Raw genomic sequence first — 12,205 nt, 5'->3', positions numbered from 1 at the left:
AGTGAAGGAGATAAGATTTGGAAAGAGACAATAAAGGATCTGAACTTTTAGCTCCTGGCTGCATTTGGGATGATTATTGAACTAAACTGAAACTAAGGCTGCTCCCAGAAGCTCCCTAAGAAACCTGCTCCCAGAGAACATTATATTTTAGAGAAGAATATTACATACAATGACTGCAAAAATGTAAGAGAACACACCATTGAAATTCTTCGGATCTCTGCTCAATAGTGACCAATGATGACTATCAATGAGGTGATCATCTAAAGGCAATGATTGTTAGGCATAGCCAATGGATTGGTTGATTTTGAAACCATGTTTTCTTGTTACAAAGAGGTTCATGGCCAGTGAATGATGGAGAGGGGGGAAAATCAGTAAAATACTTTTTATTTTTAATTGTTTTAAATGAATTTCACTCCTTTGGCTCAAAACAAACAAACAAAAAAATCAAGCCAACCATCCATTAGGGGTTCCCACAGTGTCTGCCTTCAAGGAACATAAAAGCTCTTCACTGGTGTTCATGAAAATGTGTATATGTGGGTGGCCTTATCATCCAGATAATTAGTATAGTGAAAAAAATTACTGATTTTTAATTTGAAAATCTAGATTCCAGCTCTATATCTCTCTGGAAGTGACTTGATATTCTTAGGACTATTTGAAGTCCAGAGCAGAGCTTACAATTGTTGTTTTTGGGCTGGATAAATCATTTAATTTCTCCCATTTTATTCATAAAATGAGAATGTGTGACTCAATAATCTGTGAGATCACATTTAGCTTTGGATCTTTTCCGGTCCAAACAGATCTGAGATAGAGAACAGAGATCTACCTTGTCTATGTACATAACTAGTTACTATTTATTCCAGAGCTAATCTTGTAGGGGGTCTTCAACATTGAATTTATGACTCAGATATGTATAGAATCATAGATTTATAACTGGAAAGGACTTCAGATCTCATCTAATCCAAATCTCTGGTTTTATAAATGAGAAACCTGAAGGGTTTTCCTATAGTCAAAGACTTAGTAAATAAGACAAATTCAATTTTGATCTAGTCTGGACCTCAGGGACTGAATTGAAGGAAAAAAATTTCCACACTAGAAACTCCATTACCATGAAATCTCAGGTCAAAATGAGCAAAACAAAAAGTGGGGTATGAAAAATGAGAACAGATTCAGTCTGTCCATTTTCATTTCTCAGAGCAAAGGCTTTTGCCCTCATTGTAATCTATCAAATTGTGAAGCAGAATGTATCATCATGGCAAGTAGGCCAAGAACATTACCATGATTACCATGAGAGAGAACTATGGGAACTGAATGTGGATCACAACATAACATTCTCATTCTTTTTGATGTTATTTGCTTGCATTTTGTTTTCTTACTTATTTTTTTTCTTTTTTGATCTGATTTTTCTTGTGCAATAAAAGAATTGTATAAATATGCTTACACATATTAGATTTAACATATTTTAACATGTATAACATAAAAATTGGCCAAAATATATGAAAAAAAACATTTTCTTTATAAAAGGCTTTTGATTTGTAAAAACTTGAACTTTAGGATCATATTGCCTACTGACTTGGGGGAATTTCTTTTTTTTTTTAGTCTAGTAAAAAAAATAGATGTTAAAGATATAGTAGAGGAATCTCTATGGAACATGTTCAGAATTGCCACTCTTGCTTCTCATCAACTATGTGGTAATTTGGGGGTCTACTACTATTTATGTATGACTGAGGGCTAAAGGGCTTGCTTATAAAAATAATGAAATCCAGACATCAGCTTTGAAATGACATGGGATTGTTCAGTTATATCTGAGTTTTTCATGAAACCTTTTTCAGTTTTCTTGGCAAAAAATACTGGAGTGAGTTGCCATTTCCTTCTCTAGATCTTTTTACAGATGAGGAAATGAAGGCAAAAAAGATTAAATGACTTGGCCAAAGTCATGCACTAAGTGTCTGAGGGCAAATTTGAAATCAGGAAGATAGTCTTCCTGGCTTCAGACCCACTACTTTATTGGCCTAGTTGCCTTAACAAAAAGACATAATCAATACCTCAACCTCTTTCTTTCTAACTTTGAATATTCTGAGAACCGTTTCAAAATGCTTCTCTAGAACCAAAGTCAATGACCTGGTCCCTTACTTCAGTCTCCATGAGACCTTGAGCACATGGCATCTAAAATACATGTCCCACCTAAACAAGCCTAAACTTGGAGATTTAAGCTATTTCTCATGTTTATTATTTTCTTATTTTAGACAAATGAGTATCTGTCCCAAGATGAGCAGGTCCAGGTAGGGAGTAATAAGCAGTCTTGTAAACTATTTTATATCCTGTAAGGTTACTCCTAAGTTACTGTATCCTGTTTTAAGCTTGTGGGTTTTTTTTAATGACTGCTTGTGAGTGTCCTGTATTTTAGCTTTTTTGTGTATAGGAAAGAATTTTCCATACCAGACTTGATTCATATTGTATATAGGATATCTTTTTGTTCCCAATATCTTTTTATGGGACAACTAAAAGTTTATGGGAAAACTAATTATGGGGAAAGTATTATGGGAAAGCTTAAAGTATTAGAGGCTAAAAGTAAAAGTAAAATTATTCCCGGCCATTAGGGAAATTTAATGAGCCAAGGAGTTGTAGAAAAGAGAACATTAATCACTCTTACTATAGGCCAGATTCTCCAGGACTGAACCTAGTCCAAACTATATGCTTGTGTACACTAGAGGGAGTAACTCAATAGTCTAGTCCTTGGTAGATAAGTATCCGTTTTTTTGAAGTTTGATAAAGTAAAACAGTAAGATCCTATTTTGGAAATAAAGGACTTGTTTTTCACTTTAGCTCTGGTGCTACTTTCTAAAATTAAAGCCACCCTATTTTTAACATTTGGCTTCAGTGAAATTCGTTTCTAGGCAATGCAAAAGACAATGTAAAATCATTCATCTGAATACAAAAGGCAAGTGATGAAAATAAATTCAGCTTCATGAAGCTAAAACTCCTGTTATATCAACTCATCTGCTTCCATTTGTGGATATAGACTGTTTGCAGTTTGAATGATGGATTGTAAGGGTACTCCTCTGGAATCCTTACAATTCATACTTCCTAGAGGGTAAAAGACATCCTTTTTGCTTACCAGACTCTCTTATAATGAAGGGAACTGAAGGAGAATACAAATAAATATGTCAAGAAAAGATAAAACAATGTTGAGAAGCAAAGCAGATCCATTTGCCCTCTTAAATTTCCAGATTACAAAAGGATGATGAACCATTTTCTTTTATTGTGGCGGGAATTTCTCCATCTATTGCATACAGTGAATTGGAAATTCTACTTCATCTTTTTGTAGTAGCTAAAGACTCAAAGTAAGGGACTACCAAATGGTTAAACAACATATAGTACGTGAATGGCTGAAGAAATGATGAAAGAGACCTGAAAAGACTTGTCAATAATGAGTAAAGTGAATGGAACAAGAATAATTTTTACAATAACAACATAGTAAAAACAACTTTGAAAAACTGAAGATCAAGACTACCTATGATTCAGAGGCTGCATATATTTTTAACATGGTAGGGTTTTTGTTTTTCTTTTCAATAGAGGGGGCAAAAAAATTTTAATATTAAAAATTTTTATTAAAGCTTTTTATTTAGAAAACATATGCATGGATAATTTTTCAACTTTGACCCTTGCAAAAACTTGTGTTCCAAATTTTTTCCACCTTCCTCCCCTCCACTCCCTAAAGGGCAGATAATCTAATACATGTTAAATATGTTAAAATATATGTTAAATCCAATATATGTATACAAATTTATACAGTTATCTTGCTGCACAAGAAAAATCGGACCAAGAAGGAAAAAAAACTGAGAAAGAAAACAAAATGCAAGCAAACAATAACAGAGAGAGTGAAAATGCTATGTTGTGGTCCACATTCAGTTCCCAAAGTCCTCTCTCTGGATGTAGATGGCTCACTTCATCACAAGATTATTAGAACTGATATGAATCATCTCATTGTTGGAAAGAGCCACGTCCATCAGAATTGATCATCGTATAATCTTGTTATTGCCATGTACAATGATCTCCTGGTTCTGCTCATTTCACTTAGCATCAGTTCATGTAAGTCTCTCCAGGCCTCTCTAAAATCATCCTGTTGATCGTTTCGTATAGAACAATAATATTCCATAACTTATTTGTATACCATATTCCATGATTTATTCAGCCATTCTTCAACTGATAGATGGGCATCCATCCACTCAGCTTCCAGTTTCTTGAAGAGCAGAAATTTTAAAAAAATTTTTAAGTAAAAACAATTTAGTCAAAAATTTAAAAGATATTCTTTTCCATTTGGCACATAAAAAACTTGTACCAATCCCATTCTAATGAAAAAGCTTTGCATTGCCATTCTATAAAACTAAAAGAATTTTGACCAGATGTGCAAGGAAAGCTATCAGGTGGGGTGCCCCAGTACCTTTTGGTTTCTTTATTTTTGTTGGACAGAAGTACTTTAAATGGAGATTACTACTTTTCTAGAATGTAAGCTCTTAGAAGACAGGAATTGTTCAATTTGGTCTGTCCCCAGTGCTTAACATACATTTGGCTTACAGTAGATGCTTGATAAACACTTGTTCATTTATTGGTTCCCTACAAAATGAAGAGAAGCTATGCAGATACTGCCATCTGGTTCACAAAGCTTTCCCTAAACTTCTGGTCACTGATATCATCTTCATATCCCTCAGGCAGTCATTCTTGCTTATTACCAATCCCAATGTGTTTTTAGAAGGAGCAGCTAGAAATGGAATCAGGAAGACCTGAGTATAAACCCTGCCTCAACCACTTACTAGTTGTGTGACCCTAGGTAAGTCACTTAAATCTCTCACACTCTCGGTCTCCTCATCTATAAAATGTGGATAATAATAGCATCTACTTTGCAAAATTATGAGACTCACATGAGATAATATGTATAAAGCTTCCTTCAGTTGCTTGAGAACCCTCCTCTAAGTCTGCTTTCATACGCCATAATCCTTGGCTTCTCACTTGCTGTACTTCTTTCATTTCTTTCCTCTTCATTAGCCTAGCTAATGAATTAAGTTGTAAAATAAAAATCAAATTTAGGGGAAGGAAAGGGAGAAAAGAAGGAAAAAAAGAGAAAGTGAAGGAGACAGAGAAAGAGAGACAGTGAAAACCCGAGACTGAAAAAGACAGAGAAAGATGTCCATCACCAATACCCAGTTTCCTGATTTCCAAATTGGCAAATCAGATTTCCCCACTCCATGTTCATCCATCTCAGGACTTTGAGGATTAGTCCTCCATATTTCTCATTCTGCTCTTGAGGCAAATCTGACAGGGAAGAAGATGGAAAGCCACTGTGTATTTGCTTTGTATACGTTTTTTATCTATTTATAGATATTCCTATTGTATCTCTCACCACTCATAACATAAATTCCTAGAGATGATGGGGGAAGGAGAGGTTCCTTCTCTTTGTTTTAATTAAGTGGCACTTAGTAACTTCTTATTGAATGCATTGGATGATTCAGTAGATGAGAAGACTGCTGTTTAGAAATTTTTTAAAATGGCAGAAAGAAAAAAATGATTTTATATGGTACTATTTCACATGTACAAATGAAAAACAGTTCTTCAAAAGAGGGATTTGCATTGATCCAGATATGCACCCAGGATTCCCAGTCTAATGTTATCAGAAATAATCTTCTAATTCTCCTAGCCTGGGCCTTCTGGCTTTGGGGTGGGGGTCAGTCAGGAGGGAGCATTTGTAGTGACCCAGCAAAGCCCAAATCCGGTGCTAAAGAGTTGTTGGAAAGAACGTTTGTAAATTGTAAATTGCTAAATAAATGTAAGCCATTATTGAAGATCACAGTGAGAGATGCTCTCCTACTGGGACACCACACAGAGTAGAACTCTCCCTTGTCTTTGCTCCCTGATACCCAGGGATTTAAAAATTCTACGAATTGTAGAGGAAAGTCAAAGGGTAAAGTTTGAAACCCTTTTTGGGTCTCACCGCTGTTGGGTGGAAAGTGTACCAATGATTCCAGGGCTCTGGGTTACTAACAAAAGAAAGGCGAATGGAAAAGCTAGGAAGAGATGAGGGAAATGACTAAAAGCTGTGGGGAGTCACCTGAAGCTGAAATACTCCGGAAATCCTGCACTTCCATCAGTCTGCAGCTCAGATCTCGGAGAACATTCCTTTCCCGGCTTTTCCTTGGATATTTAATTTTTTAAAATCATATTGTTGGGGTTCATCGTTCTTTGCCTTTAAGTTATTGAAAGGACCCTCCAGATGACTTTTTCAAAAGCTCCGGCCCGGCACGCAAGCAAGCTAGTGGGGGAAACTCGTCTGTTTAAAGAACCAGGATTAAATGTCTCTTAGTTGCCGGCTTCCTGAAAACGGTATCAAGGATGCGATTTTGCTCGAGCCTCAGTCTCTCCGACTCAGTTGCCCAACAAACCATTTAAACATTTCAGCACAAAGCAGAATCCATTGTGGGGCTGCACATTAAAAAGTGTTATTCGCTTTGAAGTTTTTGTCTAATGGCTCTAAACCGAAAGAAAATGTTTTCCTATTACTTAATTCAATCATAGCGAAGAGACTTGGTAAAAAGCCCCCGGATTTTGCCCCAGAGTGTGACAGAGTTCTCTTTGTGCTCGCTTAGCCTCCGCTGTCACACACTTTAATTCGCCTCTCTTTATCTGGCATTCAAAACTTTCTTCAATGACATTCAATAAGGTCCTGGTTATTTTTTTTCCTCAATATTCTTTCCCAGTAGCTTTGGGCTTGCTGTGCATTCAAAGGCCGTTAACCCTTTCCTTCCCAACTTAAATAGAACGTGATCTGAAGTAAACCCTAAGGTCTGGTTCTCGGAACCGGTAGGACTTGGCTAGACTTGTGGATGCCGTATGCGGTCCCCCTTCCTTAGGCCTCTGGAAAGCCTCCCACCCGTAGTCCCTACCTCCTTACCTCCCCCCCTCCCAAGTCCTCTTGCTTCCCTCAGACCCTCTAGCCGGCCACAGCCCAAAGAGGAGGTTTTCTTTTTCCTAGGCTAAGGCTCTAGCCTCTGTAACTCTACATTTCCAATTTCCAAAAGAAGCGATAGCAAGTAGAACTGTGATGGATCGCTTTGTGAGTCAGTCCTGACATGGTTTTCTGACCATCTTCTTTGGCGAAAGGCCTAGATATCTGAATGTCCGTGGCCTAGAATTCTAATGGAGAAGAAAGGGAGAAATCGGGCACAGGACTTTTCTAGATAATATCGTATTCTTAAAGGCTTACTGGGATTTTTATTTCCCCATGATTCCTTCCCCCCCACATTTTAAGAAAGACCTCTTTTCTCTAGTAATGAAGAAACTCTTGCTTCCTAATCGTTTATTTTTTGTGGGAAAGAATAAATTTTAAATCATGTCTGTATCTGGGTCTTAGATAGCTAGTGTCTGTGCGCTTTAAGACTAATTTTAAAGCGTCTAGCAAGCTTCATTCTTAGTTTTATACTGCCTTCATTCTACTCCCCACCCAGAGCAGTTTTTGCCCAAACCATCGAAACCTAGGCTAGAATTGAGGTTTTTTTTTTTTTTTTTAATTCTGTCTCCAAACTCTAAATATTTGTGCTAATTTCCCATTGTATGGAAAAAGCTCCTGGGTGAAACTGCTTTGAGACGATTTAAAAAGCTGGAGCCTGGATAAACGGCGCAGGGCGTTTGAAGTTGTTTAACTATTGTGTATCCAGAAAGAGGGGAGTTAAACTGCAGGAGCCCGCTCCCATTGAAATGGTGTGGAATAGCTGATCTGGGGAAAAGCAGCAGTGACAGAGAACCTAAAACGCAGTGTTTATTCATGTTTAATAAGTGTAGAGAGAGCGTGAGCGATAGAGTAAAGAGAGACAGAAAGAGACCGAGAGGGAAAAGGAAGGAAGGAGAAAGTAAAAAGAAGAGGGACGATGGGGAGAGAAAGACAGAGAGACAGAGACAAACAGAGAGAGACAGAGAGAGAAGAGAGAGACAGAGAGAGACAGAGAGAAAGAGAGAGAGAGAAAGAGAGAGAGAAGAGACAGAGAGACAGAGAGAGAGAGAGAGAGAGAGAGAGAGAGAGAGAGAGAGAGAGAGAGAGAGAGAGAGAGAGAGAGAGAGAGAGAAATGATTTTCGCTAGTCGTTACGGATGTGAGAAATGTTAGATTCACCTGCAAGGCTTTAAAATCACATTTCCTCTTCCTTTTTTATCTTTAGGTAATTTTAATGGAGTGGGGAGGGGACTAAAATTTCATTATCAAGTAAGAAGTTGAAGAAGGAAACTAATGTCCAGGTCTTCAACAAAGACCATTCGTTGCAAACATCACTAAAGTTGAGAATCTAGGGAAACTTCAGTTATGGAGCTAGTACAGAGTAATGAACGTTTCCGTACGTCGTTCCCCTCCTCTTCCTTCCCTGCTCCATCCCCAACTCTTCTTATGCCCGCAACCTGACATCTGAGGAAGAAAGGAAAAGGAGAAAGTATTCCACAGGTGGGAAACCCTAGTCAACAGCCACTGAAACGCCCTAGTGAACCAGAGCTAGGTAAAACCAGGTTCGTTCAAGGAGCCCCAGTTTGGAAAGGGAAACTGGGATTGGAAGGTGGTAGGGATTGTAGAGGTGGTACCGAGTGGAAAGAATTGGCAGGAGGCGAAAGACTATGGGGGGGGGGGGGGAGAGGGATAGAATGCAAAATAAATAAGTGAAACGGGCCGACTGAAAATGAAAAAAGCAAAAAGGGGTGGGGAATAAAGAGAAAGAAAAGAATATTAAATCGCGGGAGAATGAGAAAATAAACCCGCAAAAGGGAGAGGAGGGGGCGAGGGCGCCAGTTACGGCGTGGGTGGGGTTGACAAGAATAGAGTACATTATGCAGTTCATTTAGTTAACAAGTGAAATAATGAGGAAGCGTGCAGAGTGAATGCCAAGAGAAAAGGCACAAAAAGCCTATTGAGAGGCCTCCGCCGCTCCTGGCGTAGCCCATCACATGGCAATAGTGCTATTTAAGCAGCGCAGTCAGCGCCTTTTCAGCACCAGTAGAACTGGCCAGCACCTCCGGGCTCCTCCAGCCAGGCTCTCCCGCGGCAGCAGCAGCTACAGCAGCGGGCGACAACTGCAGCAGGCGAGGCCTGTCCGGAGCCGAAGAGGGACGGAAGCTCTGGGAGGGACTGGGGCAAAGGGTCATGCCGCGCTCCTTCTTGGTGGACTCGCTGGTGCTGCGGGAGGCTGGGGAAAAAAAGGCGCCCGAGGGCAGCCCACCCCCGCTTTTCCCCTATGCAATGCACCCCCCGCATGCCCTGCACGGGCTCTCCCCCGGCGCCTGCCATTCGCGCAAGGCTGGGCTACTATGCGTCTGCCCACTCTGTGTCACCGCTTCCCAGCTGCACGGGCCACCGGGGCCACCAGCCCTTCCCCTACTAAAGGCGTCTTTTCCCCCCTTCGGTTCTCAGTATTGCCATTCGCCCCTGGCCCGTCAGCACTCCTCAGTCTCCTCCGGGGTCAGCCATGGGCCGGCCGCCGCCGCCGCTGCCGCTGCTGCTCTCTACCAAACCACCTACCCCCTGCCTGATCCCAGGCAGTTCCACTGCATCTCCGTGGGTAAGCTTCACCCTTCCAGTTCCCTGGATAAGAATGAGCAGAGCAGGGTGGAGGGGTCACCGGAGGAATGAAGGTTGAAGTCCAGGCTGGGGAGAATCCAGGGTTGTGGAGGTGGCGAGAGGTTAAAACGGAGAGATAGGAAGAGGGTAGTCGCTAGGGACCCTTCTTAGTGAGCACCCGTGGTTCTGAGAAAGGAAAGAGGAGGCCTCAGGGCCAGTGGAGTTTCACTGGAGGTGAGGGTTGGGGTGGAGGCAGTGTGTGGAATCTGCAGAATAGAAGTACAAAGGGATCTGACCTCTTGCTTCTCTGGTATTCTCCTTCCAGATAGCACTAACAGCCAACTGCCCAGCAGCAAGCGGATGCGCACAGCCTTCACCAGCACGCAGCTTCTAGAGCTGGAGAGGGAGTTCGCCTCCAATATGTACCTGTCCCGTCTGCGCCGCATTGAGATCGCCACCTACCTAAACCTGTCCGAGAAGCAGGTGAAAATCTGGTTCCAGAACCGTCGAGTCAAACACAAGAAAGAGGGCAAGAGTGGGTCTCACCGCGGGGGAAGTGGGAGTGGTGTCGGAGGAGCGTCCCACAGCTGCAAATGCTCATCGCTTTCCTCTACCAAGTGCTCAGAAGACGACGATGAACTCCCCATGTCCCCATCCTCGTCGGGAAAGGATGAACGGGATCTCACTGTTACTCCATAAGGCTCAAGGTTCCCTTAATCACTATCCCCAACAGGCCTTAGCCCCCTCCCTCCTGCTGAAAGACTGACCGGGGAGGCAGGTGCTGGGGACTCTCGGCGCTATCCCAATCCACCTTACCTAGAGCCAACCGCGGCGCTCGGATTTTATATGGTTTTGTAGAGGCCCAAGGAGCAAGCGTCAGCGCCGCACTTTTTAGAGAACTGATGTCTTTCTATTGCCCAGTTTCCAGCGCCATAGCCGAGTGTCTGGAGGCTCGACCCGTACTTTACTGTAAAGTTAAAAGCTATAAATACAGTAAAAGCGTCTAACTCCTCGAGAGCGACCAGCTTGTTCGTAGGAATCCATTATTCTCTCCCCACCTTACACCAGCGTCTTGCTGGCCACAGTTCACCTTCTCCCTTGCCCCTCTTTCAAAGACTTATTTCAAGTCTTCTGTCGCTTCTTTTAATCTCGTGTTTTCTGCCTTCTCCTGGATTTCAACCTCCTGGACAGAATTCCGTTTCCTATTTGAGTACTGCTCTTCCTTTCTGCTCTCACCTGCCCCTTTCTCCTGCTTTTATTTCTGAAAATTGATCTCCTTTTCCCTATTTCTTCGAATTCCATCTGTCTCATTGCCAGTTTGTCCCTTTGGGGACTAATAAACTTAATCCAGACCAAGATTGGAAGCTCATCGAAGTCTGTCCAGCACCTCACACCTTCCTTCCCTAAAGCAAGGTTTAAAATGTGACTTCAGTATGGAGGAAGCCTTTTTTGTTTTGTTTCCAAATAGCTCTCTCGGTTTCTAAAGCAGAAGGTGATGGATTACATCAATAATCCAAATACTGGCAGTGAAATGTTTTGGTATCTGTCTCTGTTTTTTCTTCCTCTCTCCTTCCCCTCCCAACTTTCCCCCCCCTTCTGACTAGATGTGTAATTGTACTGTTTCTGTAACACCAGAAGATATTTATTTATTTATTTATGTAAAAAAAATTAAATAAACTTTTTTTCATAGAAATCTTGGGGCTCTAGGACGTGAGGCTCTGGAATCTGGATAGCTCAAACAGAGGTGATATGTCTTAGGGTTTTTACTGTGCAAGAAGTCTGGGAATTGGCTCTCTGAGTGACTGAAGGGGATGTGTTGGGCATATCTTTTATTCCTCAACCCTCTTCCAAAGAACAGCCCTATTTCAATTTCAATTTCCTTAGAGGCTCTTACACAGGGATTGATTTTTAATTATTTTTTTCCTGTTGGGATCTTTCTCAGACACACTTTGTGCTTGAAGAGGGAGAGAGAGAGAGAGAGAGAGAGAGAGAGAGAGAGAGAGAGAGAGAGAGAGAGAGAGAGAGAGAGAGAGAGAGAGAGAGAGAGAGAGAGAGAGAAAGCCTTCCTGATTATTCCTATGCTGTGATGCTCACTCCTGTTCCTAGGATCCTTTTCGTTGTACCTGTTTATTTCTTGCTGGTACGTTGGTTTGCCCACGAAGATATCCCTAGTAAAGGAACTTTTCCACCAAGGATATGTGCATGTTTTTCTATTGTATTTTTACGTATAGCTTGTTTATTTTCTAAGATAAACATGAATTACTAGTCCTTTAGGAGTAGCCTGTTCTTTCCAAAAGGATACCTTATGTGATCAATTATTCCGCTTCGTTTCAGATTCTCTAGCCAGGTTCCTAGGTGGGGGAGAGATATCTCACGATTTCAGGAAAAGAAGAGAATTTTACCTATACCTGATCTCTGGGCTCAATTCAAGGCACAGTGTTACAAAGACTCCCCCTCCAAATCTTTATTATTCCCAAATCATTTTGCTGATTTCACCCAAATTCCTATTCCGTGAGATTGATGTGCAGACTGTTTTCGAAGACTTAGGAAAAATGAAAATGGTGGGAGGGGCCCTCGGCGAGGATGGTATACTTCCAGGGCAGCTGAGCGTCTACGAAGGGAT

The 12,205-nt window shown here is 41.3% G+C and overlaps 1 protein-coding gene across 1 annotated transcript; it reads left to right on the top strand.

Annotated features, from left to right (window-relative positions):
• The first annotated feature begins 9,168 nt into the window (after window positions 1–9,168).
• Window positions 9,169–10,281, top strand: GSX1 (GS homeobox 1). The gene is made up of 2 exons (XM_074297442.1): window positions 9,169–9,583; window positions 9,908–10,281. The coding sequence occupies exons 1-2, from the start codon at window positions 9,169–9,171 to the stop codon at window positions 10,279–10,281; spliced, it is 789 nt and encodes a 262-aa protein (XP_074153543.1).
• The last annotated feature ends 1,924 nt before the right edge of the window (window positions 10,282–12,205 follow it).

Source organism: Sminthopsis crassicaudata, chromosome 3, assembly GCF_048593235.1.
Source record: "Sminthopsis crassicaudata isolate SCR6 chromosome 3, ASM4859323v1, whole genome shotgun sequence".
In the NCBI taxonomy this organism is placed as follows: Eukaryota; Metazoa; Chordata; class Mammalia; order Dasyuromorphia; family Dasyuridae; genus Sminthopsis; species Sminthopsis crassicaudata.
This window is presented reverse-complemented; position numbering and strand designations above follow the sequence as displayed.

What these genes read in the sequence shown, in the direction of transcription:
- GSX1 (XM_074297442.1), top strand. Translation starts at nt 9,169, where the DNA reads ATGCCGCGCTCCTTCTTGGTGGACTCGCTGGTGCTGCGGGAGGCTGGG. An exon ending in GTTCCACTGCATCTCCGTGG is followed by an intron (nt 9,584 to 9,907) that starts GTAAGCTTCACC and finishes TTCTCCTTCCAG; the next exon opens with ATAGCACTAACAGCCAACTG.